This window comes from Nicotiana tabacum, chromosome 3 (assembly GCF_000715075.1).
Source record: "Nicotiana tabacum cultivar K326 chromosome 3, ASM71507v2, whole genome shotgun sequence".
Lineage (NCBI taxonomy): Eukaryota > Viridiplantae > Streptophyta > Magnoliopsida > Solanales > Solanaceae > Nicotiana > Nicotiana tabacum.
Window position 1 is genome coordinate 208941769 of NC_134082.1, and position 15276 is coordinate 208957044.

The 15276-nt window shown below is 39.0% G+C and overlaps 2 protein-coding genes across 2 annotated transcripts; one reads left to right on the forward strand and one right to left on the reverse strand.

Moving 5' to 3' along the window:
- Window positions 1-586: 586 nt before the first annotated feature.
- Window positions 587-2710, forward strand: LOC107765884 (U-box domain-containing protein 40-like). Its single transcript, XM_016584582.2, has one exon. The coding sequence runs from the start codon at window positions 1051-1053 to the stop codon at window positions 2479-2481; it is 1431 nt and encodes a 476-aa protein (XP_016440068.1). The 5' UTR covers window positions 587-1050; the 3' UTR covers window positions 2482-2710.
- Window positions 2711-13349: 10639 nt separating this feature from the next.
- Window positions 13350-14938, reverse strand: LOC107765883 (peroxidase 63-like). Its single transcript, XM_016584581.2, has one exon. It carries the CDS (start codon window positions 14676-14678, stop codon window positions 13689-13691), a length of 990 nt encoding a protein of 329 aa, XP_016440067.1. The 5' UTR covers window positions 14679-14938; the 3' UTR covers window positions 13350-13688.
- Window positions 14939-15276: the final 338 nt, after the last annotated feature.

Consider the following 15276-nt stretch of genomic DNA (forward strand, 5'->3'; position numbering starts at 1 on the left):
GTTGTCAAAAGAGCAGGGAGTGATTTTATGATGTGCCTCGTAGGACTCATATCTTATACATTTGGGTCCACAAAATTCTGGGACCACATAATTGTAAGACAAAAAAGAGGTCTCACACAACTAGCGTCAGTTATATAAGGCAAGAAATAAAAAATTTCACTAACAATAACATCCAATTCTCTGAATCAAGATGCTTACAACATATGTGATAGAGTAATGTAGGACATTAATTTTTGTTCCTTTTCTTGTATTTTTTTTTCTTTCAAAAATGCATTTGCCCATGACATAATGCAAGTTTTGAAAAATTATTTTTTTTAAAATTTTCATAAAGAAAATTCTCCCACTCATAAAATTACTACTCCCTCCGTTTTAAATTAGATGAGTTACTTTCCTTTTTAGGCCGTTTCAAAATAAATGACACATTTCTAAATTTGGAAATAATTCAACTTTAAACTCTTTATTTTACCTATTTTACCCTTAATAAAATGCTTTTGTAACCACACAAATATCATGTCCCATAAAATTTTTATTCCTTAAACTTTTAATACTATAAGTTTCAAACTAGTTCATCTAAGTTGATAGGAGGGACTAACATTTTTCCAAACGCCTCCACAATAAGACACTATTTGAGTTGAAAACTCAGTTGCAGTACATTGCCAAAAGGACAGTAAAAAACAAAAAATGATTCGACAAAATATGAAACGTAGCTCTCCCCTACTCCGTCCTAAGCAGTAACATCCAAAATCTCTGACTCGCTTTCCTCTCCCTCTCTCCAAATCTCAGTCTGTCAATCATGTTTCCTTCAACAACTCTCCCTCAAACCCCTGCATTCAGTTACACCCTCTCCCTGCTTCATTTAACTCAACATTCTAAGGCTCAAGATTGAATTTTGAAACCTTTTCCATAAACCCAATATTTTGTTCATTCATATCTGAAGCTAAAGATTGAATTTTTAGACCTTTTCCATAAACACCACATCTTATTTGTTCATATCTGAAGCTAAAGATTGAATCTTGAAACTTTTTTCACTTCACAGGAAACACCACTAACATGGGTACTAGCAAACAAAGGTGGAGAATCTCATTTCACAAGTCTCCATTTAAGCAACCATCTTTTCCTAAAGAATTTGTTTGTCCAATTTCTGGTTCTCTAATGGCTGATCCTGTAATTGTTTCTTCTGGCCATACATTTGAACGCCACTGTGTTCATGCCTGCAAATCACTATCTTTTACACCTATTCTTCCAGATGGTTCTATTCCTGATTTCTCTACTATTATTCCAAACTTGGCTCTAAAATCCACTATCCTCAACTTTTGCCGTTCTTCTCTTCTTGACCCTCCAAAACCCATCAATTTCCTCACTGCTGAAAACCTCGTTTCTTCATTAATGCACACCCAAAAGGCACAAAATCTCAGTAGTTTAAGAAATCGAGTACTGAGTCATATCTCAACGAGTTCAGAAGAATCTGTGACTCCAAGAAGTGGGCCCACACGTCCCTCTTGTTACTCTTCATCTTCAGCCTCTGACGTGGACACCCTGAACACTAATTCATACGAAGAAGACGAGCTTGTTACGAAATTGAAAAGCTCACAAGTTTCTGAACAAGAAGAAGCTGTAATCTTTTTTAGGAAGTTGACCCGAACCCGAGAAGAAACCCGGGTTCAGTTCTGCACCCCTCGTGTACTCTCAGCTCTACGTGTACTTATTACATCAAGGTATGCTTCAGTACAAGTTAATTCAGTAGCTGCATTGGTAAATTTGTCATTAGAGAATCGAAATAAAGTGAAAATTGTACGTTCTGGAATTGTTCCGCCTTTAATTGATGTGTTAAAAGGCGGTTTTCAAGAATCACAGGAACATGCTGCGGGTGCAGTTTTTAGTTTAGCGTTAGATGATCAGAACAAGACTGCACTTGGGGTGTTAGGAGCACTGCCTCCGCTTCTTCATGCTCTTCGCTCCGAATCGGAGCGGACTCGGCATGATTCAGCTTTGGCTCTATATCATCTTTCTTTAGTTCAGAGTAACAGGGCTAAGTTGGTGAAACTCGGGGCGGTTCAGGCATTGCTTGGAATGGTTAAAACGGGTCATGTGACGGGTCGGGTCATGTTGATACTTTGTAACTTGGCTGCGAGTTCTGAAGGGAGAGCAGCAATGCTTGATGGGGGTGCAGTTGAGTGTTTCGTTAGTATGTTGAGAAAGGGAGAGTTTGATTCGGAGTCGAGTCGTGAAAATTGTATTGCTGCATTGTATGGACTAAGTCATGGTGGGCTTAGGTTTAAAGGGTTGGCGAAAGAGGCTGCTGCAGAGGAGTTGTTGATACAAGTTGAGGAAACGGGAAGTGAACGGGCCAAGGATAAGGCTAGAAAGATATTGGAGGTTTTGAGGCAGAGGGATGAAGAGGAGGAGGAAGTTGATTGGGAGAAGTTGCTTAATTCGGATGATGATATCAGTCAATCACGGATAAGTACAAGTTCTTCATAGCTCTTGTTTGTTTTTGTTTCTTCATTGTATGCTGTTTCATTCTTTTCTTCTGAGAAATGGCTTGTAATTAGGCACGATATTCTCTTCGCATAGCTGCTGATAGCATGATGTGGGTTTTTGGTTTTGCTCTTGATGTCTTCTGAGATCATGTTGTGACCGTTGACGGGGTAAATAATGTTGAAAGTGTAAAGAAAAAGATTCTGAACAGTGTGCTTTTGATTTGGAAAAAGATGTCTTTAACATGAACCCATGGTCTCCTAATTCGGATGATGTTCGATTACTTGTGTGCCTGAGGCTTATTTTCTGAACTTTTTGTGGCTTACATCTACTCTATCTATTGATTTGATTGGCTTTTTGCAACTACGAAAGTTTTAAGGGTATTGTCCTTCCTAATTTTCTGAAAGTTAGAGGTCTATCATACAATAGATGTTGCTGCAGAACAAAGGAAATGAACTCCAGAGTTGTTCGTTATCTTCTAGCATTAGTGTTCAAACAATGAAAGCAAGAAAGAAGGGGGTCTAGCGTTCCCACAATCTTTAGTCTGCTGTCAGGTACTTCTGTGAAGGTTAGAATTTCTGCACTAAACTTATAATACTGACTTTTACATGCAAAGACAATTCAGAAAGATTCTCATTACAGATTATATTGCTGCAATAAATATATAGTACAACAACAACAAATCCAGTTTAATCCCACAAGTGGGGTCTAGGGAGGGCAGTGTGTACGCAGATCTTATCCCTACCTGGTAAAGGTAGAGAGACTGTTTCCAGTAGACCCTCGGCTCAAGATAAGGTGAACAAGAGAAAGGAAAAAGAACTAGTGCTCCCTGATATTTTCTGGTACATTAGTTTACAACAACAACAACAACCCAGTATAATCCCACAAGTGGGGTCTGGGGAGGGTAGTGTGTACGCAGACCTTACCCCTACCCCGAATGGGTAGAGAGGCTGTTTCCGAAAGACCCTCAGCTCAAGATAATAAAAAGACCAAAGGAGAGAATATTAGATTCACCACGGAGATCATAGGGAAAAAGGAACATACAATGTAGAAGAAAAATGCAAAGCAAAAACGATGGCTAGTAAATGGATCCTGCGTCGAAAATAGAACATAGTAAGACACGACACTGCTCTAGCTATCTTAGACAAAACCCCACGGAACTAGGCTCACAAAGGTACAAGGTAACGCAAGACTCAAACAACCTCCTAGCCTACAACCTCCTAGTTTGTTCCTCTTAATTACTTGGTCTGATTGATGAAAGACATAACGAATAGGCACTGTTATTCATGCCATAAATCTACCATTGACATGTTTGTCAGAGTGAGATGGTCGATCATCTCTACCAGATCAACCTCAGAACCATGTCCCGCGCTTTCTCTTTCTGATAAAATGCTCTCGAATTTTCATTTACCAATGGATAAAATGCACTAGTTTTCTTTCAATATTAAGGGATCGATCTTTAAATAGGAAATGGAATGAATCTGCAGGGTCCAAAATGAATTCGCTTACTTGAAAAGTTTTTGCATTTAGGAAGATAAATCTCATGTCTAGTACTATACTGTTCTGTACTGCGACAACTCGAAAAGCATTCCTTATTAGCACAATCTTGATACGGAACCCACATAACTGTGAAAGTAGAATTGGCAATGAAAATATATTTACGTAGTTGTATCCAACTATGAACATAACCTCTCTACTCGTTCGGGATAGGGGTAAGGTTTGTGTACGCACTATCCTCCCCAAACTCCACTTGTGGGATTTTACTGGGTTGTTGTTGTTGTAATTGTTGTATCCAACTATGAACATGACTTTAACATGCCAGTTACGTGGAGTATCTAAGTGGCTTGGATCAACACGCAGTGCTCTCCGAATATGCATAGAATTCTTAAGGTGAGCCGTCCTATAAAGTGTGAGGTTTCGTTTCTCGCTCTCTCTTGGCAAATCAGAAAGATAACTAAATTTTGTGAAAGGTGGTCAGTAATGTAGCATCTGACTCCAAAGGCATTAAGAAAGATAGTTATAAGAGCAAAATAGGTTCTGCCAAAGAAGTAAGGGAGTAAGAAAGACACCAATATATTTGATGGGGGACTGGGTGGAACTTGTGGTGTTATTGTGGCTAAGTTAGTTACCTGCTGAATCCAAATTAGGTGAAAACTTTCATTAGTCAACTATTGAAACCAAATCAATTGCATATTTGCATTTCTGTGACTGCCATTTCTTCCATTTCCTTTCCTTAGAACCCCCCATCATTGCCATAGTTACTGGTAATCATACTCTACACGATTGGGTATCAACTGCAGAATCACAAGGTTTTTCCTGTGAAGCTTCTCCATCAATCTGTTAATGGAAACTTGTGCTTGATTTACGGATACAACTTACTGGGATATTAAATGTCCAAATGGACCCTCTGGTTCTTTATTAAAAAGCACATTACTTGCTTTTTGAGACCTAAAACTTGGTATCTGCTCAAGCTCAATTGAGACTAGAGAGTCGAACTAAGTTTAGTTGTTTTACTTAGCCTGCTTGTTTTCTTAATGTTCTTCATTTTTAACTGACTACAATCTTATTGTCTATTTGTTTACCCTCAAAATCGGATAACAATTGAATTTATACGCGGTTTTAAGGATAGGTGATATAACAACAACAACGACCCAGTATAATCCCACAAGTCGGGTCTGGGGAGGGTAATATGTATGCAGACCTTACCCCTACCCCGCAGGGTAGAGAGGCTGTTTCCAGGAGACCCTCGGCTCAAAAAAGCAACAGGAGTCGATATATTAGTACCATAAAAATGCATAATAAAATAACAGCAATATAAGAGATATGAAATACAGAATACGAAATACGAAATACGAAATAGATGGCTGGTATAGTAAAACTAGCAGGTAAAGCCCTGCATTAACAGACGACCAATGCCATTCTTAGTCTAACTCCTAACTGGCTAGTCTCACTCTATTGTGCTGTAGAAATATTCACAAGTTTTCCCTAACCTACAACCTTAATGCTCGACCTCCATAATTCCCTGTCAAGGGCCATGTCCTCAGTAATCTTAAGTCGCGCCATGTCCTGTCTGATCACCTCTCTCCAATACTTCTTAGGTCGCCCTCTACCTTTCCGCATGCCCACTACAGCCAGTCGCTCACACCTCCTCGCTGGTGCATCAGTGCTCCTCCTCTGAATGTGCCCGAACCATCTGAGTCTTACTTCCCGCATCTTGTCCTCCATGGAGGCCACACCCACCTTCTCTCGAATATCTTAATTCCTAATCTTATCCATCCTTGTATGCCCGCACATCCACCTCAACATCCTCATCTCTGCTACTTTCATCTTCTGGATGTGTGAGTTCTTTACCGGCCAACATTCAGTTCCATATAACATGACAGGCCTAACCACTGCTCTATAAAACTTACCTTTTAGTAACGGTGGCACTTTCTTGTCACACAAGACTCTTGACGCTAACATCGACTTCATCCACCCCACCCCTATACGGTGTGTGACATCCTCGTCAATCTCCCCGATCCCCTGAATAATCGATCCAAGGTACTTGAAACTACCCCTCTTGGGAATGACTTGAGAGTCAAGCCTCACTTCAACTCCCGCTTCCGTCGGCTCAACTCCAAATTTGCACTCGAGGTATTCCGTCTTCGTCCTGCTCAACTTGAAACCTTTAGACTCAAGAGCATGTCTCCAAATCTCTAGCCTCTCGTTGACGCCGCCTCGTGTCTCGTCAATTAGAATAATGTCATCAGCAAATAGCATGCACCATGGCACCTCCCCTTGAATATGATGAGTCAGTGCATCCATCACCAGGGCAAATAGGAATGGGCTGAGCGCAGACCCTTGGTGCAACCCCGTAATAACTGGAAAGTGTTCAGAGTCTCCTCCTACTGTCCTAACTCGAGTCTTAGCTCCAGCATACATGTCTTTAATCACCCTAATATAGTCAACCGGGACCCTTTTATCCTCTAAGCAGCTCCATAAGACCTCTCTATGAACCCTATCGTACGCTTTCTCCATATCAATAAACATCATGTGGAGATCCTTCTTCCTATCCCTGTACTGTTCTATCATCCTCCTAATAAGGTGGATAGCTTCTGTGGTAGATCGCCCCGGCATGAACCCGAACTGGTTGTCTGAAATAGACACCGTCCTTCGCACTCTCATTTCTACCACTCTCTCCCAAACTTTTATGGTATGACTTAGTAATTTGATGCCCCTATAGTTGTTACAGCTCTGGACATCACCTTTGTTCTTATACAACGAGACCATTGTACTCCACCTCCACTCTTCAGGCATCCTATTAATCTTGAATATAACACTAAACAATGCAGTAAGCCATTCCAAGCCTGCTCTACCCACACACCTCCACAGTTCAACCGGAATTTCGTCTGGCCCGGTAGCTCTGCCCTTCTCATCTTACGCATTGCCTCCATGACTTCATCGATCTCAATGTTCCTACAATTACTTAATTCATGGTGACTGTCGGCATTCCTCAATTCCCCAAGTATAATATCCTGATCCCCTTCTTCACTTAGAAGTTTATGAAAGTAGGTCTGTCACCTCCTCTTAATCTGGTCATCTCCCATCAAAACTTTGTCGTCATCATCTTTTATGCACCTTACTTGGTCCAGATCCCGAGTTGTCCTCTCTCTCGCCTTAGTGAGTCGGAATAACTTCTTCTCCCCACCTTTCCTTAGTTCCTTATACAGACGAGCAAAAGCTGTCGTCTTAGCCTCCGTCACTGCCATTTTCACCTCCTTCCTAGCTACCTTATACCTTTGACTGTTCTCTCTCTTCTCCTCCTCGTCAGTGCTCCCTACTAACCGCAGGTAAGCCGCCTTCTTTGCTTCCACTTTACCTCGGACAACTGCATTCCACCACCAATCTCCTTTGTGGCCACCATTGTGGCCCGTAGATACCTCTAACACCTCTCTCGCCGCCTTTCTTATACAGTCCGCCGTCGTCGACCACATTGTGTTTGCGTCCCCACTACTTCTCCAAGCTCCCATTGCCGATAACCTTCTTTCCAACTCCTTTCTTATACAGCCGCCTTCTTCTCCAAGGATAGCTGATATAACTTGATACAAATTAAGTAAACATATTATTATTGAAATTAATGATAAGAAAATAAACGCAAACCACACAAATTAAACAGTCTTGCCTTGGAGTTTGATCACCCTCGAGCCAAGAAATACCTCAACCGATATCTGAATAGGATAACAAGATAATAAGAACTAGAAATAATAGTGTATTGCCTTTTTATGCATATTACAATGTGTTTTACAAACGATCAAACCTCCCTTTATATAGTAGGGGAGCCTTAATCTTGATACAATCCTATAAAAGGCAAAAATTCTAATGATTTACTAATTAACCGGCCTCTCCTTGATATGTACTGAGATTTTCGGCGTGATCTCCAACTGATCACGGATATTTCGACCTTCCGTTATTTGGCTCGACAAAGCTTCCTCGATCTTGTTCGGTCCCGGAGTCACGAGCAAAACGATTTAACTTCGCGCCTTGGTTCGATATAATCCGGGCTCGAGCTTTGACCTGTCACGTTTCAGATCATACAATAGACAAGTCCAATTTCGACCGTATGCACTATTCTTGTATGTTCTTGTGCAGTTTAGATGTACATATTCTACTTCTAAAAGATGAATTATCTATGCTCCTATTTTTATGCTGAATTTACTTAAACTGGCATTCGAAACGTCAAATATGACGGACAAATGGCCAAGGAGTAGCAAAGTGAGTCAAAAGTCAAAACTTTTACCAAAATAAATTTAGGTTTTATCCTAAATATCCTAAATTTAGGGATATTTTGACAAAATTCCAAATCCTAAATCCCTATCGTAGAATAAAATACCATATGGGTGGATATATATATATAAACCCAAAATAATAATATGCATATTTTTCCAAAATAAATTTAGGAAATATGTTTTGAAAACGTACGTTCAAACACATTTTCATCTTCAAATGAAACTTTACCCAAATCAAATTTTTCAAAACAAATTTGAAAGTATATGGCCACTGACTTAATGTTTTGACAGTAGAACTATGTCACTATGTATTCGTAGCAATGGGATATGAGTATTGACTTGAAGTGGCCGTAGGAAATATATTTCTTGATTTTAAATCTCATAAGTAATAAAAAATTTAATGATTGGAGCAGGACCCAGACAATAGGGCGGAGATGACGGAGGCACAATTGATTGGCATTTCACGTTCATTTGCATGCGAATTTAGGTCCTGTTCAAACATTGCAAATTATGCTGTTCTTATCTAATTTAAGTATTCCAATATAAGTCAGCATAATCAAGATCTACAGGTTCAATTTAAATACACCTTATTCTCTTTCTTTTCATGCAGCATAAATTAAAAAGTTTAGTTAAAGCGGGATAAACTCCGTAAACTGACCCAATTCGCCCAGAATTTGTTTGTTTTAAATGAGTTAGGCCAATATAGATCAATCAACTGGTCATATCTCAACCTTTTCAAAAAGACTAAAAATATCATCCTTTTTTAATTTTCCTTTTAGTGAAAAAATATAAAAGCTAATGTATTTTTCTTTACAAAAGAGATATAAAATATAAAAAAGTAAATATACACGAAGAAGTCAAGGAATTCAACATCTAATATATATCATAAAAATAAATTTTAATCTTGTATAGAGAGTATAATTTTCTGGCGAAGGGTGAATCCCCTTCCGCCACCTTGGCTCTGCCCAACTTTCAAGTTAAAATAATTTTTAAAATATTTGGATTCGAGTTATATTTTTTACGTTATTTTGACCCAATAATTTAATGAGTCATTTTTCGTTCTGTTCGTTAGATCAAATCAACAAAACGAGTTATAACCAATCTGTATTAACTTGGATCGCATGGGCAGAGTTGCAAAAAATGATATGGTTTTGACACCTATACCAGAATCACTACCAAGCACGTTATGTGTTCCTAGCTTATAGTAATTCATTTTGTTAGTCGCAATCATACCCAGGTACTAAAGCCAGATAAACTTTAGTTGGCAATGCCCTTATAGTCTGTAATAAAGGAGACATCGACCGAAGCAAGATCCTACTTTTTTTTTAAAACTTCCTATGTAATCCAAATATCGATAGTTGCAAACACTTTGAACTGAAAAGGAAACATCTTTCACGCTAGTTGCAAAAGCAAACGAATGCAAACTGGAAACCAATGGATTTCATTCAAATACAACTTCTTCCAATTTTTTTTAATCGGCAGAAATTAGATCATATTCTAGGCTTCTAGCCAATGCACATGGACTACAAATCAATAATTATAAGAATCTAGAGGTGACAAAATCAATCCATTATTTGTAATTCCGCCAACCTGTCTTAAGCTTAAACGAGATGATTTATGATCAATCTTTTGACTTGACCTAACGAGTTAAATTTGAAATGATGTCTTGTAAATATGTAAAAAAAAATGCAACCTAATGGGTCATAACCCAAACCTCAGCATGTAAAATAAAAATTTGAGATTGAAATTATATCAGTTTGGGAGAACTTATAAAAAAAAAAGAGGGAAGGTTGTGTCACATTGAACAAGTAGGGTTATGACACAATTTGACTCATTTTTACCTAATCAATAGTCAAACTTTAGACAAATTGAATTATGATCCATCCATTACCCGTTTCCACCCACTCAAATTCGACCATATCTATCCGTTTGCCACCTTTACGAGTAATGTCCCGATCCGGATTTTCCACCCTCGGGAGTCGTGATGACGCCTACTAGTGTGAGCTAGGCAAGCCGACCAACTGAACTATTTACCTTCTTTCCATTTTTAGTCCTTTAACAATTATGAAGCAATAACGTGTAGGTAGCGAAATTTATAACAAGCGAAAGAAAAGCAATAAAACTATCTGAATATACATCTAATACAACTATTTGAACAACGACTACTCAGAACTAATGTTACAGCTTCACAGACTGTCTAGGAATACTACAAATAAAGGTCTGAATGAATTAAATACAACACTGTCTCTGAAAATACATGAAAGAAACAGGAATAGTAGATAGAAGGAGACGCCAAGGCATGCGGACGACTGCAGGACTATCTCAGTCGCCTGGTGAACAAGGAACAACAATCTCACTACGGTCCAAAGTCTACAGCACAGGGATCTGCACAAAAGAGTGCAGAGTGTAGTATCAGTACAACCAACCCCATGTGCAGGTAAGTGCCTAACCTAACCTCAGCGAAGTAATGACGAAGCTAGGACCAGACTATCAAATAAACATGTGCAATTAAATCATATACAACGGAAATAGAAGTAGACAATCACAATTAAAATTGGGCGGGAGAAACATGTTGCGGGGAGTAACAGATAACAACAGAATATCAAGAGGAATATAAAGAAACCAAAATCCAATTACTAACAAGGATAAGGAAAACAAATGCAGAGTTCACTTTCATTTCACATCTTGTTGCAAGCGTGCAACTCGATCTCATTTCATGTATCTCGTTGCAGGCGTGCAACCCGCTCACATTTCATATATCTCGTTGCAAGGGTGCAACCCGCTCCCATTTCACATATCTTGTTGCAGGCGTGCAACCCTCTCCCATTTCATATATTTCCGTGGCGGCGTGCCACCCGATCCCATTTACAACTCAACAATAATCACAAAAGAATTCCGGCAAGGGAACAATTATATTTCAACAACATCCCGGCAAGGGAATAATAATATCAAGACAAACACACCAGCAAGGGAACAATAATATGACAATAACAGTCCAGCAAGTAACAATAATGATAATAACATCCCGGCAAGGGAACAATAATGATAATAACATGTGAAGCGCAATAAACCACAACAGAGTCATAACAATTACAATACAAGACTCACGGACATACTTGACACCGACGTATAGATACTCGTCACCATGCCTATACGTCGTACTCCACAATTAACACGTAGCAAATAAGATTCGAGTCCTAATCCCTCAAGCTAAGGTTAGACCAGACACTTACCTCGATGTCACGAACGCAATTCAAGCCTCAACTATCGCTTTACCTCTTGATTTCACCACCAACTCGCTCGTATCTAGCCACAAGTTACTTAATTATATTAATAAATGCTAAATGAATAAATTTGAATGCATGAAAATGGATTTTCCAAAGTTTTACCCAAAAAGTCAAAAATCGCCCCCGGGCCCACATGGTCAAAACCCGAGGTTCGAACCAAAACCCGATTACCCATTCCCCCACGAACCCAAATATATAATTTGTTTTGAAATCGAACCTCAAATCGAGGTCCAAATCCCCAAATTTTAAAAAACCTAGGTTCTACCCAAAACACCCAATTTTCCCATGAAAATCATTGATCCTGAGTTGAAATCATGTGTAAAGATGTTAAAGATTGAAGAAAACTAGTTATAAATCACTTACAATTGATTTGGAGAAGAAATTGCCTTTGAAAAATCGCCCTATAGTGTTTTGGTTTTGAAAGAGTGTGAAAAATGATTGAAATGCGTCTAAGTTATGAATTTACAGGTCTCTGCTGTCGCAATTGCGACCAGGGTTCGCAATTGCGAACCCCTCAGAAAAATGGACTTTCGCATTTGCGATCCACTCAGCTTTCCAGTCATCATCGCATTTGCGAGAGACTGTTCGCAAATGCAAAATCGCATTTGCGAGAAAACAGTCGCATTTGCGACTCAGGCTGCCAGGTCTATTCTTCGCATTTGCGAAGGTTTGTCGCATTTGCGAGCCAGGCTTTGCGAAGCCTGCAGACCTGATCACACCAGCTGAAAACCTGCAATTTTTCAAGTCCAAAATTCACCCCGTGGCCTATCCAAAACTCATCCGAGCCCCTGGGGTTCCAAACCAAACATGTACACCAACCTAAAAACTTCATACGACCTTGCTCGTGCATTCAAATCACCAAAATAACATCAACAACTAAGACTCGACTTAAATTTCGTTTCAAGTCTGTTTCTTACCAAATTTCGCAGACTCGACTTAAACCACATATAATACCTATACCGGGCTCCAGAACCATAATACTGGCCCGATACCATCAAATTTTAAACACATTTCATTTCCAAAACTCATAAATAAATTCCAGAAAATAATTTTCTTTAAAAATTCATTTCTCGGGCTTGGGACCTCGGAATTCGATTCCGGGCATACGCCGAAGTCCCATATTTTTCTACGGACCCTCAGGACCGTCAAATCACGGATCTGAATCCGTTTACCCAAAATGTTGACCGAAGTTAACTTAAATCTATTTTAAAATCAAAATTCATTATTTTTCACAGATTTTCACATAATGACTTTCCGACTACGAGCCCGGACTACGCACACAAATCGAGGTGATGCTGAAAGAGGTTTTTAAGGCCTCGAAACGTAGAATTTACTTTTAAAACAAGGTCATCACAAGTAATGACGTAATTTCATAGTCATTTGGTCTGAATACCACATGGAGAACATAAACCACGTAGCGGAACGAGAAGACCCATGATGTAGAAGATTATACCGTGAGTGATTCGGTCCTTTGTGTGCTCACTTTGAAAGACAAGGGGAAAAAACTAAGAAAGTATCTTCTCCTCTTTCTTTTGTGCTGAGTTTTCTACGCGCCTCAAGTTAAATTTAATTCATTTTTTCCAACAGTCGCATCATACCAGGTGCTAATGCCAGATGATCTTGAGTTGGCAATGCCTTTGTAATCTGTAACAAAAGGAGACACCGGCATCCAACTTTTTTAAACTCTCGCTTTCAAAATCATAAAGCAACAAGATAATCCATCAATCAAACATTTTGAACTGAAAAGGCAACATCTTTCACACAAAAGTTGCAAAAGGAAACTAAAAAGTAGGAAACTGGACAAACTAGATGCAAAAAAAGAAAATAAAAAGTTGCAAACTTTATTTACGGTTTCCGCCTCTTACGTGCATCTCACCTGAATCAGTATACACCAATTTTAATAGTACAATATAGTTCACACTAATCACAAATACAGTAATTTCCCTTGAATACAATACCAATTACTAATTAACAGAACACATGAGCGAAAAAAACAGAACTAAATCTTTGCAAAAGGAGAGGTTTCTAATCTAAATAAAGGGTAAAAACATTGTATACATATTATAAGTTGCTTTCATCTCGTAAGTAATTTAATGCAAAAACAAATAGATTCGAACCCAAAAACATAAGATACTCAATTCTTGAATCAAACGCCATATCAATTGTTGAAAGCGTCACACCTGTGCCTGATCTCACCATGTTTACCAATTTTAACACCATGTTCACTAAGCTTCTGCATTGCTGAAGCAAACGCCTTAAAAAATGCATTCTGATCTCTAACATATTCCTCAACGTGAATTCTCGTCCTCGGATCTGAAAACAGACCACGGTCTGAAGACAATAAACCCAAACCCTTAGGCAAGTTCTGATAATACATATTATCGAATTTGTTAGGAGTCATTATATCGTTGAACACTGATAATGTTGGATCTTTCTGGGAATTACTACAAGCATCTTTCAAAGCTTGAGCAAACCTCGGATTATACGAAGGATCAGCTTGTGAAGTTTTGTTGTAGTTATAAAGATCCGAGTTGAACTCTTTACAGTGGGAAAATCCAATTGTGTGAGCTCCAGATAATGCTACCATTTCTTGAATCGAAAATCCTCTGGATTCGAAAATCTTAATGATTTGATCCATCGGCATTGTGGGCCGGGGCAGATTTCCTTCTACTAATGAGGCTTTCGATACAAAAGAATCTTTACGGCCCAATTTAACTGGATAAAACGGGCCGCCAGTTTGGACGACAAGGTTTCGGGCAGCGACGGCGAGAATGTCGGAGCAAGAGACTATACCTGGACAGGAAAGTTCAAGCGCGGTCTTGGCGCGTACGACCACGTCGAAGCCATCGCCGGGGAGGGAAAGGTTGATTTCGGCGTCACGCTCGGCTTTGTTGAAGGGAGTGGAGGAGACAAGTACGGAGGCGTCACAGCCGCCGACGAAGCAGTCGTGGAAGAAGAGGCGGAGGGTGGCGGCGGCGGTAGTAGGAGAAGTGATCTGTTTGTTTGTAGTGGTTTCTTCCATTATCTGCTCAAATCTTGGGCATGATTTGCGGTAAAAAGCAGTATTTAGCGGCGAATGGCGCTGGGATAAAGAGGAAGTACTTAATAAGGCGGAAATGCATAGAAAAAGAAGCATTTTTATAGCCATTTTCACAGTTTAAGCTAAGCTATTTTCTGCTTCTTCTTCTGAGCTTACTCTTGGACTTGGATTTGAGTAGCTTTTAGAGGGAGAGAGAGAAAGAAAAGGGAAAGTAGATATGTTTGGATTTTTTAGAGAAAAATGTGGAGAAAAGAGAGAGGGAAATAGGGAATGGAGGATGGGAAATAGCTGGACGGCTTCAATGGTTTCTCATTTCTCTTCATTCAATGATATGTTTTTTCTTTTTGGTTGGTTTTACTTTATTTTTATTTAATAGAACATGTTCTAGTTCTACTCTCATTTTCTTCCATAATTCCAAGTGCTTTTCTGTTTACAACGCAGCACATTATTATGGGAAAAAAGGACTACTAACTCGACGTTTTTAAAACCATTTATGAAGAGGTGAATAAATGAGTAAATATAACTACGTAAGCAATGTTATTTTTTTATATTTATATTTAATATTTTTATTTTGCTTGATATATATATACTAAACTTTTTAACAAAGCGGCGTTCCCTAATTTGCTAGGGACAAAGGTCTGCCCCTGATTATTTTAGTAGAATAAATTCCATTAACCATTATTGTGAAAAATTACTGGGTTTATTT

Bases quoted from the DNA above. Each gene is read 5' to 3' on its own strand.
- LOC107765884 (XM_016584582.2), top strand. From the start codon at position 1,051: ATGGGTACTAGCAAACAAAGGTGGAGAATCTCATTTCACAAGTCTCCA.
- LOC107765883 (XM_016584581.2), bottom strand. From the start codon at position 14,678: ATGGCTATAAAAATGCTTCTTTTTCTATGCATTTCCGCCTTATTAAGT.